Below are 22,964 nucleotides of genomic sequence, written 5' to 3' on the forward strand. Positions count from 1 at the left end.
GCTTTTTCATGTTCATTTTTTTATTCCACACACATATTTACACACCCTGCTCTCAAATGTAGTGTTCTGTACAACTTTACTCATCTCATGTTGCACATCAGAAACATCATTAGACCTAAAAAGTGCAAAGCGTTAGCATTTCAAAAAATTTCGAAAAATATGCAGAAATTACTGTCTTCACATATCAATACTTCATCACAAAATAAGCCTTTATGATACCATGAAACTCGAGTTTTCCAATACAAAGTCCCGATTGGTTCTAAGTCAAAATCAGTGTGTCATCCTGAATTCTTCAACACAGAGAGGTGACAGTAAACTCACCTCAGCTTTAAGGCAGGTGTGTGTGTGTGTGCATGTGCGTGCCAGGACAAGAAATGTATTTAAACAAAATCTGTGAAATCATCCACAGTTGAAACAAGCCTTTTCCTTTGCCCAGAAACTTCATGGTTCGGTGCTGGAGTGCACTGCTGAAAAGACTTGTTCTGTTGAGTGTGCCCTTGGGTGAGAGAGATGCCAGGAGTTGAACGAGCCTGAATGTCTTCTTGGGCCTGAGCCAGAGCAGAGAGATGGCAAAATTGATTAAATTTATGAGAGGAAATTGAAAATATCATGAAGTAAAAGTAGTGACAGTGATGAAGGGGAACCATTTGTTTCTTTGTGCGCTTTCTTACCCTGGTCCTGATCCTCTTAATGTGTCGTAATCTTGCTAGCCACTTAGAGGCGTAAGCATCAGAGGGGTTGGCTCTGTACTGATGAACCAAAGAGGCCATCTGCGGGTAGAGAAAGAGGAGTGAAGTGTGTGTGTGTGTGTGTGTGTGTGTGTGTATGTATGTATGTATGTGTGTGAGAGGGAGTGATAAGGAAAAGACTTACATTTGCATGCAGAGCCATCTGTCTGACTAAGAGTGGAAGGTTGCGGTCTGAAACAATTTTTGCCACCGTTGTGTCTACTAACCCTTCCAGGTCTGAAAGAGAGAGCAAGAGGAGGAATAAAAGTAAAACAAAACACGGAGTGGCAAGGAGCAAGACCAGAGACAACACAGTGATTAGCTCACCTTTGCGGCACTGGAGTGTGACCAGGTTACATTCATAATCCAGTGGTTTTATAATGACTTCTACAAAGTTAAACTGACCCTAATGGGAGGAAAAAATGACAAGAGATTGGAGTTGAAGTAGAAAATAAATACTGCAGATTTCAGACACTTATGCATATGTGTGTGCATGTACCTTAATGGTGCCCAGTTTGTACTCCTCTCCAGAGTCATTATACACCACCATGACAAAATCGTTGCCGATGTGACGCTTTTTGTTGCAACAGCCTTTGTCGCTCTCCCTGTTTGGCATCAGTGTGGCTATGTGGAAGATAGCTGCGGAGACACGATTTCATTAACAACAAGCAGCCTGGCTGTGGAAAACAAATAATTACTAAATTATTCTCTCACACACACACACACAGACACACACACACCCTGCATGATGTCGTCATGCCAGCAGTAGGTGAACTCTCCGTCGTCACCATACTGGTCGAGCCCTCCAAGGAAGATCTGGTCGGGGTCACAGTCTTTCAGATGGATTAACTTGCCCAAGCCTGTTAGGAAGGCAGCGTAGCGGTTCGAACCATACTCATTTGACAGGATGGCAACCTCATTGTTAACCTAGAGGGAGTGGAGAAGATGAATGTGTAAAGTCAGAGAGTGTAGGAATGATGTGACACTATTATTCAATTAAGACAGCAATCCTTGTGTTCTCACCTGACCAGCTCCTACAAACACCACTCCGATCTTATGGGTGTCATAGGGAGGCATCTGGTCCAGAACCTTCACAGCACGGTCAATCACCTACCACAGAGAATAAACGTTGTAAACAACACTGTATGAAACGCACTGGAGCAGATTCCAGGTCAGCCAAAGTGGACAACTAACCTGAGTTTTGGGCAGCAGCAGTGGCTTGTTGGCTTCATTCCCAAAGAAAGGAGAGTGATACAGCTGGAGGAAGACAAAGCTGGCAGAGACAAAAAGAAGAAGATAAATAAGTGTTGGACACAAGCACAAGAATAAAAACGCTTATAACCCACATGCTGACATTTGCCTTTGTTTATAAACACATCAGATGTGTGATTCATAGGCATTGTATTCATAAAAATCTACATTTATTCATAAATATCTATGCAGTATAAAAATACAAATAAAGAAATGAAATAAAATTACAAGCAAAATGTACAGCTATGTATAGACTATATTCCATTCCAGGTTTTAGGAAGCAGTTTTCATTTTTTCATCATATTAAAACCATCTTTCAATTTAAAACTGGGTTGTAACACTTTTCCTCACATGCAGAGATTAGCTTACTGACTTGGTTTGATACATTGCATCACTTATTTGGCAGAAACAGGCGACAGAGGCTGCAGTAGTTTTTTGTGTATATTTTGGAGTACCTGGGGCTCAGTCCAGAGATCTTCTCTGTATTGCTGGGTCCGGGTCGACTGTGGTACGAGTCCCTCTCTGTCCTCCTCTCCCTCCTGGAGGAGGGGGCTGATACTGAGATGGTGTGACCCCGGGGTCGGTGGCCTCCGCTGGGGGAGATGGGTCCAGGTTGTGGCACCGCTGCTGGAAACTCCAACCTCATCCTTGCTCCTCCACTTTGAGATGACACTACACCTGGGCCTTCACCCCCTTGACTCTGACTTCGCAGTCCATTAACGTCCCCTCCTGTGCTTCCCTCCACCTTCTCTTTCTCAAAATGAGGCTGCTGGGGCTGAGGCTTGCTGTCAGAAGGTGTTTTGGGCCACAATGTGTCTCCTGGTACAGTCTCTGACTCCATAGCGGCCTTGGAGAAGGCTTCAGGTAAGGTTTGGAGCTCAGGAGAGGAACTGGACTTGTTAAGTCCATGTCCCTGGGACTGAGTGTGGGTCTGGAAGGGAAGCTCGGGCCCCTGGCTGCCTGGGGTGGAGGGTCCAAGAGTGGGCTGATCGATGGGAATCGCTCCCTCGCTTACTTCCTCCAGCGTTGACTTTTCATCATCTTGACTGGAGGTGGAGGACGACTGGAGGAGAAAGATAAGAGGAGTTGATTTAAAAAATAAACAGCAGAGGGAAGACTTAAAAATGACCATACTGGTGGGTTTAGCATGTTTTAGCAGATTAGCGAATTGCTAAAACCACAAAATAGTTCTATACGTGCAGAAGGGTGGGGAAACCCAAAAAAAAAAAAAAAAAAAAAAAAAGTGTAGCTGATAATCAATCAACAGGTGGTGGCTGTGGTTTCACAGCTTTTAAGTGTTAGTGTTAGTGCAGCCACAACAAGCATGAATGAATATTTCTTAGTATGTATTGTTTACCATGCTGTAGTACACATGGTAATTTGTTTACTTGCAATAGATTCAAGTTGACATAAGCCGCATGCGCCGTTTTGTGTGCAGAATTAAAAACGGAGTGCACCTACCCTGCTGAGCGTTCCAGGCGGCGGGGTCTTTGTGAACTTGTCCGCAGACATAAAGATGGGATCAGACGTCATTGCCTCAAACTCTTCACTCTCTTGCCAATCAGACGGGGTGTGTGCTGTGGAGACCCCTGACCCCTCCTCCAGCACCACCACAGAGTCTACAGCAGGACACAGCAACAACCATGTGGGTTATAGGTGGATACACACACACACACACACACACATATAAAAACTGAAGTACCCCCCTCACACACACACACACATCACAGTGTTGTGCACTATTAGTTACACAATCAGAGAGATATAAAAGCATACGCAGGTGTAAGACTCCCACAACAAACATCAAAGATTTCATCACAGCTGTCAGTAGTAATTTTGACATCAACACCTCACACACATTCTCTCTAAAATCTACATTCTATTTAAGTACATAAGGATCAAATGTATCCACATTGATCAAACAAACTCAAAGGCAGTCAGGCAAACATATGAAAAGACATTAAGATCATGACTTTCAGTCAATACAACCTACAAAACACTGAGATCAGAGACAGACAGATCAATGCAGCAGGCAGCATCTGGTTCAGCTACTTGATTTTCTCATCAAGACGCATGCATCTGTTTGGTTGGTTATCTCGGCCTGAACACACTGCAGCTTCTGCAACAGCAGCCCAGACCAGGCCCTCCAGTCCAGTATCTCCAAAAAACACTCTCCCTAAACTTAAAGAAGAAGAAGCCAACGCAATCAGGTCTCTTTGACGCTTGACTGTTGGCCCTCAAAACTGCAGCTCTGAAAGTGTCTTCATCGCCCTACTGATCTACCAGTAAGGCAAGGAAGAGCATAATAGTTGGATGAGGTCTGGGCTTTCCTGTTGACAACATCAGAAGGTCAAAGGTTAAAAGGTCAACCTGGGAGTATATTTCAGTGAGTTAGAGAAGACGATTAGGAAGGAAAAACAAATCATGGAAGCAGTCAAAAAATTAATCACAATCTATCTTTAGGTGTCATTGGACTGATTGATCATACGTGCAGGCACGTTTTCAGCATCGCTTGTCGAGGACCCTCCCCCCATGTTAATAGAAGACTGATGGGTAAAGCAGGAATGCTGAATCCTTCACTTGCACAATATTCAAGTATAAAACAGCAGGTCTTTTGCACAAATGAGTTATCTGTGACAGTCATATCTCACTTACAATTAAAAAGAAAGAGATCAACATTTTGGGGAATACACTTATTTGCTTTCTTGCTGAGTTAGATGAGAAGATCGATTCCACTCTGATGTCTGTCCATTAAATATGAAGCTGGTGCCAGGAGACAGTTAGCTTAGCTTAGCATAAAGACTGGAAACAGGAGTCTCCACTGGTTGCCTGGCAACTTCACAGTGATGACAACACTTCAGAAAGTTACTGCTCCCGTTGTTAAATATGAAGCTAGAGCCAGGAGACGGTTAGCTTAGCATAGCATAGCATCCTGGCCAAGAAAAAGTCCAACACATAACCCCATGTAAAACCGCAAAGTGTTGTTTTTACACTTCATTTTAGTAACGTGACGTAACGTGTTAATTAGCGAGTTTTAGAGATGCTGTTAGGCAGATTTTGTTACCTTTGGACCAAGACAGGCTAGCAGTTTCCCCGTTTTAAGTCTTTATGCTAAGCTAAGCTTCATATTGAACGCACAGATATGAGAGGGATATCTATCATCTCATGTAACTCCTCAAAAAAGCGAATAAACATTTTTCCCAAAATGTCAAACTATTCCTATATTAAAACATCTTATTGGGAAAACAATATTTCGGTCTTCAGATCTTACACTGTTAAAAGCAAGTAAGAGATAATGTATGGTTTCTCTGCCAATATTTTTAACTAACTAGAGGGGATATAATGAAAGCCATGTGATGATCAAATGTCATTTCCAGTTTGTGCTGGCAGACCACTGAATTGTGCAAGTGAGAAGAAATACACCGCACCAGGAGTTTTCTGGAGGGGGGAGGTGTGGGGGCACACATGTAGTGGACGGTACCTGCCCAGGAAATGCTCCTGTGCAACCTGCCAGGGGCTGGAGGGCCTGGGGGGGCAGAGCCCAAACCCAGAGACCAGAGAGAGCCACTCACTGCAGGCGAGACGCCAGAGGACAGGTTGGTGGCACATGATGCCACATAACACACCGCAGTCATAAACCAGCATGGTGGTGAGGATGAAATAACATGAAAACAAACCAAAAAAAGACGTTCGACTCAGAAAACAAAAGCATGTCAAAGCAGTGATCTTTGACGATCACTGACCTGAGCAAATCCAATCGATCACCTTCGGGCAATTAGGCGGACAGGAGGGATGCGTTCATGCATAATATTACATTTATTAGTCCATTATGATTTTCTGTTCTGCAGCTAAATATTCTAGATGTGCTGTTGTGTTTATTTTACTGATAACAGGATGACATTTTTATGACCTTAAAATTTTGGGACAAATAACTGCACTGATCAATTACACACACCAATAAGATGAAAACATAAACTTTCTGATCTTTCCAGCTGTCTCTCCTCAGACTGTTACTCACCGGTGTTGGACCGCTGGATCAGGTTTGCCTTCCCTCCGACACTGCTGTGTGTTTGGGTTAGGGGCTCGGAGAAGGGGGCTGGTGCAGGAGCAGCAGTGCTGGCGGGAGCGCTGGCTGTCTGGGTAGGAGGCTCCTTCACTCCCTCCATGGCCATGAGGACACTGGAGAGCTCCTGCAGCGGCATGTTGCCGAGCTCCGAGGAAAAGGGACTGGGTGGGTTCTCCAGACACATCAGCCAGCTTGTGTTACCTGTGACGACAGACAGAGATACAGACACACGCATTAGACCACCAATCTGCTGTAAAAAGACCACATGAGAGCTTTTAAATTATTTTATTTTAAGATCATTTTCCTCCAGGCATCCACACGCATGCAAACAGCATGAAAATCCACTTGCAAAGACATGAAATGTGCTCAAGATAGATGATAGACCACAGTGAACATTAAGTTGCCTTTGTATTTTTGTCCTTTTTTAAAAATATTTTTTGTCATTATTTTCATGTGGTACTAGAGCTGCAAGCAGAGACTCTTGCCCTTGCCAGTGTCTTCAAGCCAAAAACACTGCATTAATTGTGAAATTGGTTGTTTAAAAAGTAAAAGTAAAATAATGCAAGTTAATTTTCATATTGTCCAGCAATCAATAGAAACCAAGGGCAGCCTGAAAGGTACAAAATGAAAATAAGAGCACATGGTATGCTTCAGAAAATGGTCTGTTGTATTTTTTTACTTATAGTCAATTTGTAGATAACTGTTATGCATACCAGATGGTCTCCGTATGAAGATCTCTGCCCAGCCCTGTGTAAGCATGGGGAGAAACTCAGCCAGGCTGGGGTTGTCTTTGAGAGATGGGGGAGCAGACGGGGTGGCAGAGGTGGAGGAAGGAGGACCCAGACTATCCAGGGTGGATGCAGAGGGGGGAGAGAGCGGAGCAGCTAACTCGCCCTCAGAGGGGGACACCAGAGGACTGAGACTCTGTGCAGGACCGGCACGTAGAGCGTGGCCGCCTGGAATGGACAGAGAGAGGAAGGTCATCATCATCATCATCTTTATTGGTCAGCTCTTTTCCTCACATTATATTCAGGCCAGTTTGAAACAGAAAGCTCATCTTATAAGATATTTAGATTCAATCTGAAGAAAAAACTGTTGGCTATAATAAAACATCAGGCACAGCATAATGACATGTACTGTGCAGAAGAAAATCACGCACACATGTTCAGGTTGACAAAACCAAAAAGATTGACATCATTAAAATACACACTTGCATAATATACAGGCAAAATATTTTTCAAAAATGGATTACAGAAATTAGCACTACCTGCCAAATGCTGGTAGATTTTGGCTACAATTCTTATAAAAGAAAATGTGTATAGTCTAAGGTATGTTAGTATTTTCCCACAAACATTAGAAAGTTCTCTTCAATACCAAAACTATAGTTGTTGTCTAAAATAATGAGAGAGAAGCTGGTGTATCATGGGATGTTCGAAGTCCAAGAGGCCAAGTGTTAGCTGTCAAGCAGCTGAATATTTATTACCTGACATGGAGCGGACCCGTATGCGTGTGGCTCTGTTGTGCTGCTGGCTTGACTGTGACTCCAGTTTGGCTGGAGCCTCTTTGGTTATTCGGGTGTGCAATGATGGATCTGACCTTCAGGACCAGGAAAAAGAAATTATTACAAAGCAGCTAACAAGACTAAAGACACTACACTCATGCTAGCAGCTCTGTGAGGCTATATTTAGGCACAGCAGTGCTCTGAGCTAAATGCTAACGTGAGCATGCTAACAGTCTCACAGTTACAATGCTAAGATAATGTTTACCGGGGTTCACCATCTTATTTTAGCTTGTGAGCATGCTAACATTTGCTAGTTAGCACTAAACACTAAATACAGCTGAGGCTGATGGGAATGTCATTAGTTTTGCAGGTACTTGGTCATAAACCAAAGTGTTAAAATTTAAAAAAACAAATATATTAAAAACAAATTTAAATGTTGACCTAATGATGACAGGGACTCATCAAACTCATTAGAATTCATTCTCCGGGGAACATGAATATATGAACCAAATTTCATGGCAATCCATCCAATAGTTGCTGGATATTTCAGTCTGGACCAAAGTGGTGGACCGACCAACCAGCAGACAGACCAACGTTGGCATCCCTAGAGCCACACCATTGGCCTGGCTAAAAATCGAAGGAATTGTGTGTGTGTGTGTGTGTGTGTGTGTGTGTGTGTGTGAGAGTGTGCTTCACCTTGTCATTTCTCCTCCTACTTTCAGCCGTTCAGCCATGTCCAGGCCCAGCAGCGCTTGCGTTTTGACCCCTCCGCTGGTTGTTATGGTCACCAGCTTGTTGCCCACCAGCCAAGTCATACTGCGACCCCCTGCCAAAAGGAACTCTGCGATGGGAGACCTTAGGGGACAAAATCATGACTGCTACAGCTTCTCTCAATTCTTTTTACAAAACATCACCATTGTGAAGTGCCAACCACCATACAAACACACTGATAAAAAAAAACAAAGTCCTTACTAACCTCTTGGGCAGGGCGGAAAAGTTGGAAAAGACATATCGTGCCATCATGTCCAGACAGGTCTCCGTGAGCTCCAGGTGGACAGTCTTCAGCCCCTCGTCTGCCTGAGTCATCGCGTTTTCATCAGCGGAACCCAGACTGCAGGTGGTGGTTGAGGTTTGCATCCTACAGGAGAAAACAGAGATAAGGTTAAACAACAGCACGAAGGGCAGAGAAGGAAGAGGGAGGTACAGAGGCTCCAGATATATTTAAACATGTAATCAGTGCACACAGAGACATGCAAGCTCTGATACACAGAGAGAAATGCAGAACATCATAAAAATCACAAACACACCAATGTTCACATTTCTGTCTATATCACATGCAATGCAAGCATTTATATGCACACATGCATCCATATGTGTGTATATAAACAAATGCACCAACAAATAATTAAAAACACAGACATGCTGGGACATGGTATAAGTGGCCTCATCAGCTGTGCTACCACACTGGTTATTTTTCTCCTAAATGTAAATAAGCTCTGTGTGGGCGGCTGAAGGGATCTATGGTGTAACATGTTTTGATGCTAAGTAAGCCACAGGACTGCAGAAAAAGCAGCAAGTAGAAGCTGTGTGAGTGAATGTGTTTAACTGTGCACTAATGTCTCCACTGCAGCTAATGCTCTTTATTAGTATTCACTGTAGAGTGAGCGGCACCTCTTTGTATCCACAACAACCATTACTGCCTGTTCTACAGGCAAATCAGGTTAAAAAGCACCTTGACATATGTTAACATCAGACTCACATCAGGGCTGAAAAAGACACTGGACGTGAATTTGGTCAAAATGAAGGCCACGCTGGCTCGCTGCTCAGAAGTAAACACACTCGTAAATGAGTGATTTACAACTCTCTGCACCCAACTGCGATGTCTCAGTTCATCACAGCGGGGAGTATACAAGGAAGGCAGACTGTTCGTGCCTCATCCTGATAGAACAATAAAGAAACCCAAAGAAAATGCACAAAAAGGAACAAATATTAAAACAAATGAGGCAAAAAACCACTATGGCAAGAATAAAGCAAATGATGCAGGAGGAACATCTGTCCTTGGTGGATCTATCATGGTAAACTGTTTCAGCTTTGTGTCAGCCCTGTAACTATCTCCAGTTTACGTAAGACACTATAATAATTGGGGGAGGGCTGTCAGACAAGAATCAATCTCAACTGAAAATGAATGTTGTCATGGTTTCACACATCTACACAATTACATCCTCAATATAAAATCCAATTCAGGTATGTTCACAAATGCAAATTAAAATGTTTTAAAAATGGAAATATATGCACAGTCAGAAAATGACTAAAACTGAGGTTTAAGGATTTATAATACAGCTGTGCAGATTCATTGGTTCTGTCAGAAGGAACAAGAAGAAATCTCTAACTCAGACCAAGTCCCAGCGTGTGACTAAACAACTATTCCACACATTTTATACTTACCATTCTTCCACTGACAAGGATTTATTTTTCACTTCAATGTCTAGTGGACACGTACTCCAAACAACATGACCATGAAACGCTCACGACTGAAACAGTGTGCTGTGTTCACTGCTTTCTCTATTATGCTTTATTTAATTGAATTTACACAATACAATCTAAAGCTGAATAGTATGGCATTTATAAGAATTCAATGCGTTTGTTTATTGCAGATAGAGTATAACTTTCAGTATGGATGTATGAGCGGTACAACACGAGCTCAGCTAAACACGAATAATAAAATTAAATGTGTTTAGGGTCATTTCTCGATACCACATAAGACTTTAGTTTATGAAAAAATGTCACCTTAAAGTCTATAAACTTAACATGGTCATGTTGTCTGAAGTGAAACAAGTGTCCACCAGAATACAGGCTTCAATCTTACTCGTCACCATTCAAGAGACACAAAACCACTGTTTGAGAATATTAGATTTGCAGCCATACAGCAGTTGAAGCAGATTAAACAGATCTACATTGCAGTTGTTTAGTCTGATAATGTTCAATGTTTCACTTAAATACAATATACAGTAATTTCAAACATTAAGTACTGGGCTTTTACTGCCATCTGTTGGGCAGGAGGAGTATGACATTCAATATGCTGGTACTGCAGCCACATCTGACAACTGCAATGTTAGATCATACATCTGTCAGTCACTTGAGCAAGTCAGCCAAGCAGAGATAAGCATAAAGGTAAGAAAATAAGGTGTTTGTGTGTATATGTGTGTGATGATATGAATGATTTGAGTCTGTAATCAGACATTTAAAAGATCACATCAGCCCAGCTAGTCCTAAAATCCCACACTAGGAGATTGCCATGGTCATAGCAGCACAGTGTATGTTTGTGAGTGGAGCAAAACAAAAATATGTCAAGCAAGCAAACAAAGCTGTTGTCCCTGTCACTGGCCGAGGAAGCAGAAATGCCCTCCTACCAGGAAAAGGGAGGCAGAGTTGTAAGTTGCGGTTGATGTCAATCAGGATAAGAGCCCATCATTTTGGATACACATGCTTTGCACCAGTCCCTCCTGCCATTCATTTGTTGTTAGGCCAATCAAAAACAGTCAGCAATACACTCAGCAAAACAAAAAAACAAAATCAAACTAAAGACAAATTAAAATTAAATGATAAGAAAAGCAAAATCTGTGTTAGTGCAAAATCAAACAGAAAAATGACAAATGTTTTCCGATGTCTTCTGAAAACACTGCATGCAAAAGCAAATCATAAAAACTAAATCTAAAAACAGCACATGTATGATTGCAGCCCAAAACAAACCAAAAAAGGTTGACACACACAAACGTTCCTCCAGCATGCACCACCCGCTCCAGGTGTCCCTGGCAACAAACCACCCAACGGACCCGCATGACAATGACCCAAGACCCCATCAACCATCCCATGGAGGAAGCATCAAGTGTTTGGGTTGTTGCTGTTTTTTGTTTGGTTACCCAGAAGGCTCTTCTCTAACCTGCGGACCGCATGTTCGGAGACACTGATGCTGCGGGAGCGGAACGCGTCCATGGCTGACAGGTCCCTCAGCTCTTTAACTGGAGAGCTGCTGCTATTGGCTACCGCCGCTGCCGCCTTCGCCACTTTTGCTGCCCGCAGACTGGGCGGTGATGAGTACCCATGACGAAGGGCGAGGGGAACGGGCCCGGGTTGGCGATATGGTGGCGGTGGGCAGTAATGGGGTGGGTCATCGTGAGGGTGGCAGTGGTTTGGGAGTGTGTGGGGAGAGTGTGGTGTGTGGAGGTACACCAGGAGACAGCAGGAATCGTCACCAGAGCAACATGAGCAGGTGACCAAAGGGCACACGCCACGCAGACGGGGGGGGGGCAGGTTACAGAGGGTTGGAACCACAAAGGTCAAAAAGCAGAGGTCACAGGAGAAGAGGGGCCAGGAGCAATGTAGGAAGGATCCAGGATGACCCGACCACCCCCCAAAACCACAACCACAACGCAGCACCCAATCGCAGGAGGCAGGGGAGGGGTCAAATGAAGAATTGAAAGAAAAACAAAACAAGGTGAAAATTAACAGCAGTGAACACCATGAATCAGATTAGAGGAGAGCGGAGTAAGAAAGAGACGATAAAAAAAAAAAGGATAAACATCAACTAAAAGGAAAACTGACAAGCTACAGCAGAGGGTAAAAGAGCTTCTGCTACTCAGAAAAGAAAATACACACAGAAAGTATTCAGGAGAGCAACAAAAACATTATTTCACACAGTAGGTACAGAATGAAGCCAAGGACTATTACAGCAGAAGTAAAATAGTAGGGATGGACTCAGCACAGGCTTGACATAATGGAAGTTAAAACACAAGAAAAACAACTTATCCAACTGAAAATGAAATGCTGGGTTAGAACTGAGGGTTGGAGCACAGCAGGTCTGGACTAAATACTCTGAGGGTACTTCACAATATTTAAAAAAAGGTAAAGGGTTTTGGAACCCCCAAAATAAAATAAAAGCTCAACTTTAAATTATTGATATGAAATCTGACATGCAGCAGTCCAACCCAGCAGTGGGCAATGAGCAGCACAAGGACAGGACAGAGCAATGGGTGAATGATAACACCATATGGAACACTGAAAGTGAGTTGATATGGAAGATCAGTAGAAACTGATGTTAGCAGAGGCACTATGTACAAGTATAAGAAAGGGGAGTGTGCTTGATTGCAATGGCAGCAAGGAGGTTTTTTTAAATAAACCATCAGGTGTGGAGACCTAAACAAGATTGAGGACTTGAAAAAAAGACAAAGAGGCTGCACCTACTATTTCCTTAAACATGTAATTGCACAATGGAGGTGGAGAAGGGATTTGATAAAAAGCTGCAACAAATCTCTGGGCTAAAAAGCAAAAAAAAAAAAAAAAAGCAAAAGCAGTGTAATAGATTCTTTAGTGAACGGCCCATCCAGAGAGCGCAGTGCATTCTCAAATATTGGTTACTTTTTATAGTTGTTTTGGGTCTTCGAAATATGCGCTGTGGAAATATTGGTTTAACTAGGAGACTAAATCTACACTAAGCTGTGTGTGAAAACTACTACACTAGTGTCTCCTGGTCATTTCCGTAGAGATCTCTGTCCACACTGAAACACCCAAACAATAGGAAAATGGCTAAATCTCTTCTTCTTTGTCATTTTTACAGTTGGCGACAAAACTGTACATCACAGCCAACATCTGTTAAGCCCAGTTAGTCTGCTGAGTCTTAGCCGGTTAAACCTCTGTTCAGCCCCCTCCTTCTCTCTGTGATTACTGTGTTGTATCGTAGAAAAGGTTTCAGTCGTAGTCATCTGGACACTGTTTTCAGAATCAAGACGTTTCGGCTCCCATCCGGAAGTCATTCTCAATTGTGAAAAAATGGGACAGGAAATAGAAATTTAAGCTACTCTGTGTTACATAAGCCCTGCCCTCAGGAAGGAATCTACCTGAGTATCTGTTAATAGCTAGTTTCACCTGAAACTGACCTAATTGGACAAGTTGTCCACACAAAAACAGAGCAATGTAGTCTACTCCATTCAGTGCAATGAGGAAAACTGCAAAGAACGGTACATAGGTGAGACCAAACAGCCACTTCACAAAAGACTTTATCAGCACAGACGACACGCTAACTCAGGATTGGTTTGAACGGGGCGTCAAGGAAGCCATTTTTGTGAAAAAAGAGAACCCCTCTTTGAACAGAAATGGTGGTCTGAGATTCAATCTGCCCAAAGTCTATCAGAGTGTATTAACACCTTGTCACGCCAATCATATGCTAATCAGGTACTTAACAGTGATGAGGTAGATGCAGCCAGAAAACAACATGCCTGATTACTGATTACTGGGCCATCTTGGAAACAATTAGGTCAGTTTCAGGTGAAACTAGCTATTAACAGATACTCAGGCAGATTCCTTCCTGAGGGCAGGGCTTATCTAACACAGAGTAGCTTAAATTTCTAGTTCCCGTCCCATTTTTTCACAATTGAGAATGACTTCCGGATGGGAGCCGAAACGTCTTGATTCTGAAAACAGTGTCCAGATGACTACGACTGAAACCTTTTCTACGATAGAACACTCCTGGACGAATGAGGGACTACACCGTATTACTGTGTTGTAATGAGTTGCTTTGGGTGTTTTTAATTGTAGGTTGTTAGGGCAATTAAGACACGGACAACCGACAAACACATCATGTACAGATGAGAATGACGCCTTGCTGAGAAAAGCTTCTTTACACCTCTGTGTGAAAGACAGTGTGTATTTGTCTTTGTGTACATGTAAAGTCTGTATTTACTATGGTTATAAACTGTCAGATGGCAAGATGTGAAAGCACCCCCTACAGGCCTTTCCTCATGCCATCGCCATGTATGCTACAGGTGGTGGACACAGCAACATAAACACCTGGACAATTTAATACAATCAACCACACCTACACACAAGCTTCAATTACTCAATTACTACCACCAAGTTGAATCTAAATCAACCACAGGGCTATGGCCTTAGATTACATTATACTATACTATGCTACAGGTGTTCATATTATTTTGTCCACCCCCTGTATATCAGTAAAATGAGAAGTGAATTTTGAATAAAAAACAAATCGTGGCAGAAAAAGAACAAATTTCAAAATGTAAAAAGCATAAACAATAAATAAAATGAACTAATGATCACCATGGCAACCTGAGAAGAGTCACTGCAACCATCACGCCACAGTACCAGTCATGCTGAGTCCCCTGTTACCTTGGCAACCCTAACACTCTTACATAACAATGGCCACATGGTCATTGTGTGGTGCTGCTGGTTTGTACGTCAGCACTTGTAGCTCTGTGTGTTCGTATGCTTTACCTCTTGGGCCTTTCATTGAGGCTGGTGCTTCGAGCACGAAATGAACTTTGCTCATGACCATCATCGAATGGCAGTAGGGCGTTGGAACGTAAACCCTGAAGACATAGACAAAGGTGTGAATGTAAAGACATAGAAATGCAAAATTTACATGTAGTTAAAGTCAACACAGGGTCTGCAGCAATTCTCAAATAATGTCAAAAGATTTAAGCATAAGGCTCATATAATTAAAATTTTTACACTGTTACTACTGGACCCCAGTAGGTTATGATGACTAGGTTATAGAGCCTTTTAAAAAGAAGCAGCTTGACATTTTGGGAAATGCGCTATTCGCTATTTCGCTTTCTTGCCGAGAATTAGATGAGAAGACTGATACCACTTGCATGCCTGTCCCGCTGTTAAATATGAAGCTACAGCCAGGAGATGGTTAGTTTAGCGTAAAGACTGGGAGAAACAATTAGCCTGACTCCGTCTAAAGGTAACAAAATCCACCTACCAGCACCTCTAAAGCTCACTAATTAACACATTATGTCATTTGTTTAATTTATACAAAAATCAAAGTGTAAAGTGACAAGCTGTGGTTTTACAGTGGATTAAGTGCCGGACTATTTCTCGGCCGGGCACAGTGACTTTTTGAAGTTCCCGCTGGTTGCCTGGCAACCTCAGGGTAACAACGAAAATCAAGGGTCCAGGTTGGTTAGTTGTTTCTCCCTGCTTCGAGTCTTTATGCTAAGCTAAGCTAAATGCCTTCTGGCTCCAGCTTCACACACAAGCATGAGAGTGGTATCTATCTTCTCATGTAAGCAAAAAAGGCATATTTCCCAAAATGTCAAACTATTCCTTTAAAGGTAGTATTAGATAATGACTAGACTACACATTACTGAAAGATGCTTGGAGTCCCTCCTTTATGGGATTGAGTGAGTATGTATGTGTGTGTGTGTGGGGGGGGGAATAGGTAATTGGGGAAGTTGTGAGATTTGACATAGGCTTCATTTTTTCTGATTTACAGTGCTGATGTTCTATTTCAAAATAAAAATTGCATTAAAAAAATTTAAAAACAAAATCAATAAAATGGTAGGAAGACAAACCAGCACACACCTTTGTGATGTACTGAACAAAGTCCTTGCGAAAGGGGAGTCTGCAGCGTATGAACCACATGGCGATCACATGGTGGGCCAGGGACACAATGTACTGGTTGAACCTAATGGGAATGGAAGAAACAAACAGGTCAGAGTGTGTCTGTGCGTCTGAGAATACATGTGTTCTTGTGTATGTGAGCACTTACTTGGAAGGGTTAGTGTAGGGTAGAGAGATGGCAAACACACTGACATACTGTTCAGCTACAAAGTTGGCATAAAGATGGGGCAGGCGCACCAGAGCTATTAAAAACAGAATAGAAGTAAGAACACCAGTCAACCAAATGCTTTCTTTTTTTGCACTAAAGAACATTTTCAGTAAAGAATGAAGAAGTTCTTAGAAAAGCTTTTGGTGCTCACTGGAGAGGAACTCAAGCATAGGAGATGCCATGGCAACGGTTGCAGAGATGTGGGTGAGTTTGACGATAAGAGCAGAGAGGAGCTTGATCATGATGTCAGGCATCTCCACCGTGCACATTGTAAGAGCCACCACACACTGTTTGGCACAGCGGTAAATGAGGCCGGTCTCGAGGCACTGAACCAGCTCTCTCTGTAGAGGGGAAAGGAAATTAACTAATGTCATTCCAGTTGTATGGGCTGTTTGCATGGAAATTACTGCCTCTGTGTGTGTGTGTGGAGGGACTGGTAAATCTGAGAAATAAGGTGGTATGTGGTATACAGACACCAGCTATAATGGTATGCTGTTGCCCAAATGTGGATCTTCTGGCTCCAAATTTCTGACTAGATAGCCAGTAAACCCAACATGCAAGCATCAGAACATCCTAGAAAGTTGGTGATGTCACATACGATACGACTATTACTTTCTACAGACTATCGTTTGTACCTGTCTCGACTGCTCCAGGTAGTTATGGTAGGAGGTGATCGCTGTGAGGACAGGAACCACTGCCAGCTGAACATCGGTGCGAGAAAACCCCTCTGGGGTCTTCTTCAAGCGCTCTGAGATCAGCCGATCCGTCACCTACAAGCACACAGACAAAGAAATGAGCAACATGTAGTGACATCTGGTCTTGTGTACGCAAGCAAATTCACATGTGCAGACTTGTAAGTATATATATTTGTATGCATATGTGTTCATTTGAACTACCATGCAGCAGAGTGTAGAACAGAGTTGGTCTAAGCTGCATGGTGACGTGAGCAGCAGCACTTTGTACTGCAGCGTCCACGGCAGCTTGTCGAGAACCAGCTTCAGCACCTTCCAATCTGTCTCCTACAAGAGAAAAATAAACCACATCTGATGTCTTAAACGATAGCAGGGAAATGACTATAATCATGTGTTAGAAGTGTATCTGTATGGTGTGCAAAGTAATTTGCTACAAAGCTAAAGCAAAGTCATTTACTCTACAGGAAATAGCAGACACAATTTTGACGCAGACATTGTACTCCACGCATGCCACTTATCTGTGAGTAAGATGCAATAATTTTGTGCGTGTGAGTTTATGTGTGTGTACCATCTTGAGGCACTGCAGGAGGACACCGAAGGCAGGTGCGTAGGGCAGGTAGGCTGAGCGTATGGAGGCTGTTGTAGTGGAAGGAGCAGTGGGGGGAGCGGGGCTGCCAGCAGGAGGAGATGTTGTACCTGCAGGCTTCTTTTCACTCACACGCTTCTCTGGCTCCCTGAAAACAACAAAAGACACAATTAACAGTTCTGTTAATATTTAGCTGGCTGGATTATAATAAGCAAAACACATGCAGGTAAGAGCGGCGGCAAAAATGGTGTGCGCGTGTCCTCACCCTGTGTCACAATAGCAGTAAGGGCTGAACCTCATAGCCCTGTCTTTGTTGGGGACTCCGAGACGGTGAAGAGAGTCCGCTCGCATCATCAGGAAAAAGTCAAACACCTGAAGGAGAGAATGAAAGTTAAAAGAAAAAGAAGTCAACAGGCATGTATGTTACAAAGGGAGTAAGACGTACACAAATATTCAGGGAAAAATGAATCCCTCCTACCTGTAGTCTAATACTGGAAGCGATAGCTGAACAGTACTTGTTCTTGTAGTGAAGCTGCAGGTGGCTGATGAGCAACTCATACACACGACTAGCATGACTGGCTGGTAGGCTGTAAAGCTTGCTCTGCCAGATGGGAAACAGATGGAGGTTTATCACCAGATTCATTACATTTCTCCCAGATTCACAAATACCTCATCAGGTAAAAAAAATTTCAACTGCAACACGGGAAAAAATGTTTTTAGTGCAATTTTCTTCCATAACTTGATTGTCTTTGTTTAAAAGATAAAGATAAGAGAAGTCGATACTAATCAGAAAACAGAATTGGAAAATATAAAACTTTTACTTTATATTTACTTGTTATGTGTGTGTTTTAAAAGACCAATCAAATCAGTGTAGGAGGTTTCCATCTTGTGTTCGGTGGTGCATGGACCTTTTGTTTACATCCGAAGAATGTTGTTGAAGAATTGGATTTAGCTCAATAACCAGTAATGGCCATATTGTTTTACCTGTCAGGTAGACTGCATTAATATCTGTAAACACCCTCATTTAAAAAAATAAATAAATAAATAAATCACTGAAAATTAATTTCTGTTTTTTATACTGACGGCCAATTTAAGAAGTTTGTAAATATCAAAACAAATTAAGTTTGTAGGGGATAAAAAATATTGACTATTCAAGTTTAATATCCTTTTAAAATCTTTTTTTTTTTTTTTTTTTTTTTTTTTTTTTTTAAATAACTTCAGTAACACCAATCTTAATGTCACTTTTGTGAATCCAACCCTTAAAATCTGCATGTGTGTACCTGCAGGATTTCCAGCAGGCCCAGTATAGCAGTCCTGACATCTTCCATAGGAGACTCTGCTATGGGGTCTCTCTCAGGAACCTCCAGGGGCCCTGAGAACACCAGAGAGCGACTGGCCACCTACACAGAGGAAAAACACTGAAATGATCTCATCATGGCTGGAATAGACAGAACTAAATGACTTAATGACGGTAAAAGTGAGACAATATGTGTGTGTTTGTGTGAATGTGTACCCGCTCAATGATGTCCAGCAGGCTGGTGAAGTGGTGTGTGTTGCAGCCCTCAGCAAGGTCCACCAGTAGCTGGGTGGCCTGTTTTCTGACGGCCAGGTCCCGGTCTTCAGCTATCCCACTGAGCTGGGGGATCACCACCACTTCAATCAGCTCATCCTGCAACAAGTCAATGAAGAAAACAAGAGAAAGACTTTTATCTTGTTGAATTTTAATGATCTACACATGCAAAACTGCATCAAAACCTACATCCACACATTAAATATCACATAGTAGTGCACAACAGCAAAATAGACAGGACAGACATACAAAAACAATTACAGTGACAGCGGACTTGACAGTAAGGATGCAAATGAGACTGTGTGCGTGCGTACAGACCTCGTAAAGCTGTCGGTTGGTACTGAGAACGAAGGACAGGATATGAAGCACTTTGATCCTTATCACACCGCGAGTCTCATTCCTTTCAGAGAGACAGTAAGATAACAGAGAGGGACAGGAAAGATTATGACACAGCAGAGATGGAATGAGACAGGCATCAAGGTGATGATAAAAAAAAAAAAAAAAAAAAAAAAAAAGGAGGGACACAAAGAAAACACCAAAACCTGGTCACTGAGGCGTTCGCTATCAGGAGCATTATCTTTGTGTGCAACCTACCTGAAGAATTTCTCCATGAGACGGTGAAGGCTGTGAATCCAGCCATCCTTGGCTGGCTGGATAGACTGGGCCCTGTACGAGATGAGGGTCAGCACTGATGCATCCTGTCACATACACACACACACACAAAAGATTACAAAAGTAGCAGCGATATGTCAGAGGACCAAATGACTACACAGCATGACACCAAGGGACGAAAACTCAACAGCACGTACAGGTCGTTTGTCAGCACATTTCTCCACCAGACTGAAGAACTTCTCTGTGGAGCCGTGGTAACCGTTCTGCTCATACAGCTCCTCCACTGTGGTCAACAGCTCATACACGATGGCCTTCAACTCCGCACTGCCTATTGTCTGAAGACAGATGAGACAGGCCACTTGCTCAAAAAGGAACTTGTTTTTTTACTGTGTGTGTGTGCGCACGTGTGCAGTATGTATGTGTACCTGGATCTGCTGCAGCAGTCGCTCTATGATTCCCAGCAGGATGTCCCAGGTGACCACCTGCAGCTCCTTGCCATACTTCTTGATTAGTCTGGTGATGGAGAGGACGATTTCATAGGACACCACCTCATTGGCACACGACATGGCCTGAGTGGCAGAGGTCAGACAGCAAAAGTCATCACAATTGATTTATTGCATTCATAGGTCATAGATAGCAGTCTTGTTTTTTCAGACTACCTTCTGTTTAGTCATTTCTCATGCATCCTTACTCATTATTGTTCAATCTCTTTTCTATCAAGCAGTATCACTGGATCAGAATCAGAAATACTTTATTGATCCCCGTAGGGAAACTCTTTGTTACAGTAGCTTGCCTTTACGTCAGTGCACACAGGATACTGCTTGATAGAAAAGTATGACTGACTATCACTAATAACACAAAAGGGAGAGCCAGCCTATGCCACACATTTGTACTGGGGACAGCAACATGCATGTATATATGTTTCATAGCGCAAAATGACAGAGAGATGTTTGGACATAAAAAGACAACAGAAGAAGTTATTTCTAGTCGTGAAAGTTGATATTTTTATAACATTTTTTCCATTGACAACATTAGAGGTGAAACAATCAATAATCAACAATAGTCGATCAATTAATATGTCCATAGACAAAAAATTAGTTTGGAACAATGTTTAGGACATATTTTAAGCAAAAAAGACAAAAATTCTTTGGCTACAAATCTGAATATTGGCTAATTATGCATTAGTTTTGTTCATTTTGGCCAAGATAACATAATCAGAAAGAATGCATGTACATTATGTGTATGTGTGTACCTTGTAGAAAGAGGGCAGAACAAGTGTAGGTGTGTTTTTGAGGGCAGGGAGTCTGTGTGCACCCCACAGTGCCATTCCAACAAAGAATACAGCTCCTCTCAACAATGGTGCATCCTCCATGTATACCCTGGTGGAGGTTGCAGGTAGTTAGAGAGACACACATATCAGATGAACCATACCCCCATCACAAGAATATATGTTCAGTAATGCACCACAAGCTCAGAAAATATGCTTAAACCAGGTACAATACCTCTCCTCCATTATACGGCACATGGTGTAAATGGCACTGTGGCCGAGGTGAGTCCCCAACACCTTCCTCATCAACTGGAGGGGCAGAGAGCAGCACAACAAGCGAGAACAACAAACAACATAGGAGGCAGTTATGAATTATGCCCTTTCACATCAGATCCTTCAGATACAAGAGTGTGAGTGTGTGTGTGTGTGTGTGTGTGTATTCTCTCACCTTCCAGCAGGATTCACAAAACTCCTTGACATTGACAGTACGACAAAGTGTGATGATGAAGACAGTGAGAGAGTCTGAGGGCAGGCAGTTGTAACACACCACTGCATCCAGTACTTGTAGTGCCACCTGGACACATCAAACAACCACACAAACACGTAGTACATACAGCAACAGATCAGCACCAAACATATGCAAAGGCCTGCGGGGCAACTTCAGCCAGACTGGTTTTGAATACAAGCCAACTGTGTTAATTATTTTTGCTTTGAAGAATAAACAATACAGTTTTAAAAAAACTCTTAAAGATTAGAGTAGGTTTCACTAGAGTGGCAGTGTTCATTTTGCAGTTAATGAGTATTTATTACATAATTGTTTGTTTACAATAAAACCATATGCATTTTTCAAGGTCATAACAAGAGGAAAGTACAGTTCATTTTAAACCTTACACCAAACTGCTATTTCATTGTTTAAAATTGAGCGCCACACACACACACTCCTTTACAAACAAATCTTTGATGTTTTCCTGTTTGTTCTATTTATGTAGATGTAAAATGCAAGTTCCTGTTTTTATACCACATGGTTAAATGTTTAAGGAATTCCACCTTAGCATAAATGTAATCAGCACTATACGAGTCTGTCATGCCTACACTAATTATAAAACACGGCAATACATCTGCAAGCTTCACATAGGGAAACTGAAACCTTTTTTTTTTTTTTTTTTTCAATTAACCTGATTATGGATGTTTACTGTATATAATGGCTTTGCAAATTTGATGAAAATTCAAAAAGTTCTCAGATTATTTGTGAGACCTGTGAGCCTCTAACTGAACCACTGAATGACTTAAGGTCTTCACTGGCTCAGTAATGTATCTTACTAACAGGGAACAACAACATTAACTTTTGAGCAGGGACGGTCAACATGTACTGTTCAATGCGAACAAGATATTGGAACAAAGAGTGTGTTATTGTTCTTCAGCTGACACTTGAAAACATGTTACACAGCAGTTATAGTTGCTTCAGTTTAACAGAAATCTGTAAGTAACATGAAGAAATAAAGAAGAAACACAAATAGTAACAAATACCTACCTCAATATCTGTTGAAGATGTTGTTCTATTGCACAGGAGACAGATTTTCCTGCAGAGAGCACAACAGAGCAAGCAAACAAAAAAATGCATGTTAATAACATTTTCTGGATTTAAAAAAACAAAACAAACAAGTGTGTATACCTGTCTGTATCTCTGACTTACTGGACCATGATGGAGACATTTTGGTCCAGGTAGCAGCTGTTGAACTTCACCAGATTTACGAGAACATGAAGAAAGTCGGAGGTGAGACCTATGTCCATCCACAGGAGGACAAAGCGTGCTGGGGAGAGAGGAGGTAACAGCGAGAACAGAAAAAAAATATTACCAGTGAATAAGGTGTGTAAAAGACCATTCATGCCTTTACAAGTTACAATTACAAACATTACTACAAAAAGGTGGCTCACATTAGCTTGAATCTCAATTACCAGGATTTGTCAGATACAACTAATCAGCACTGTAATATGCAAGTTTAGTTTTTAAATCTTCATCAAAAATCATGGTATCTGTGCCCAAAGTGCCGTTGCAGTTGAA

At 42.1% G+C, this 22,964-nt stretch overlaps 1 protein-coding gene across 4 annotated transcripts in view; it reads right to left on the bottom strand.

Moving 5' to 3' along the window:
• Window positions 1–22,964, bottom strand: part of tsc2 (TSC complex subunit 2) — a 27,968-nt gene continuing 5,004 nt past the window's right edge. For 2 of the 4 annotated variants that reach the window (XM_044190307.1, XM_044190305.1), the window contains 37 exons: window positions 22,596–22,713; window positions 22,434–22,482; window positions 21,351–21,476; window positions 21,138–21,211; window positions 20,888–21,014; window positions 20,061–20,204; window positions 19,833–19,970; window positions 19,618–19,721; window positions 19,342–19,423; window positions 18,967–19,122; window positions 18,734–18,853; window positions 17,932–18,054; window positions 17,719–17,825; window positions 17,436–17,601; window positions 17,072–17,194; window positions 16,811–16,945; window positions 16,327–16,516; window positions 16,116–16,209; window positions 15,929–16,031; window positions 14,834–14,928; window positions 11,487–11,627; window positions 8,523–8,684; window positions 8,243–8,401; window positions 7,529–7,641; window positions 6,759–7,001; window positions 5,998–6,246; window positions 5,461–5,550; window positions 3,441–3,598; window positions 2,435–3,042; window positions 1,923–2,001; window positions 1,752–1,838; window positions 1,469–1,655; window positions 1,228–1,367; window positions 1,056–1,134; window positions 874–965; window positions 672–770; window positions 1–548 (listed from right to left, as the gene is read on the bottom strand). In XM_044190307.1, coding sequence (XP_044046242.1) covers window positions 381–548; window positions 672–770; window positions 874–965; window positions 1,056–1,134; window positions 1,228–1,367; window positions 1,469–1,655; window positions 1,752–1,838; window positions 1,923–2,001; window positions 2,435–3,042; window positions 3,441–3,598; window positions 5,461–5,550; window positions 5,998–6,246; window positions 6,759–7,001; window positions 7,529–7,641; window positions 8,243–8,401; window positions 8,523–8,684; window positions 11,487–11,627; window positions 14,834–14,928; window positions 15,929–16,031; window positions 16,116–16,209; window positions 16,327–16,516; window positions 16,811–16,945; window positions 17,072–17,194; window positions 17,436–17,601; window positions 17,719–17,825; window positions 17,932–18,054; window positions 18,734–18,853; window positions 18,967–19,122; window positions 19,342–19,423; window positions 19,618–19,721; window positions 19,833–19,970; window positions 20,061–20,204; window positions 20,888–21,014; window positions 21,138–21,211; window positions 21,351–21,476; window positions 22,434–22,482; window positions 22,596–22,713 — 5,228 coding nt within the window. In that variant the 3' untranslated portion in view covers window positions 1–380. The remainder of the gene's footprint in view (window positions 549–671; window positions 771–873; window positions 966–1,055; window positions 1,135–1,227; window positions 1,368–1,468; window positions 1,656–1,751; window positions 1,839–1,922; window positions 2,002–2,434; window positions 3,043–3,440; window positions 3,599–5,460; window positions 5,551–5,997; window positions 6,247–6,758; window positions 7,002–7,528; window positions 7,642–8,242; window positions 8,402–8,522; window positions 8,685–11,486; window positions 11,628–14,833; window positions 14,929–15,928; window positions 16,032–16,115; window positions 16,210–16,326; window positions 16,517–16,810; window positions 16,946–17,071; window positions 17,195–17,435; window positions 17,602–17,718; window positions 17,826–17,931; window positions 18,055–18,733; window positions 18,854–18,966; window positions 19,123–19,341; window positions 19,424–19,617; window positions 19,722–19,832; window positions 19,971–20,060; window positions 20,205–20,887; window positions 21,015–21,137; window positions 21,212–21,350; window positions 21,477–22,433; window positions 22,483–22,595; window positions 22,714–22,964) is intronic. The other 2 variants (XM_044190309.1, XM_044190308.1) reach the window with 2 other exon arrangements.

Source organism: Siniperca chuatsi, linkage group LG3 (genome assembly GCF_020085105.1).
Source record: "Siniperca chuatsi isolate FFG_IHB_CAS linkage group LG3, ASM2008510v1, whole genome shotgun sequence".
NCBI lineage: Eukaryota > Metazoa > Chordata > Actinopteri > Centrarchiformes > Sinipercidae > Siniperca > Siniperca chuatsi.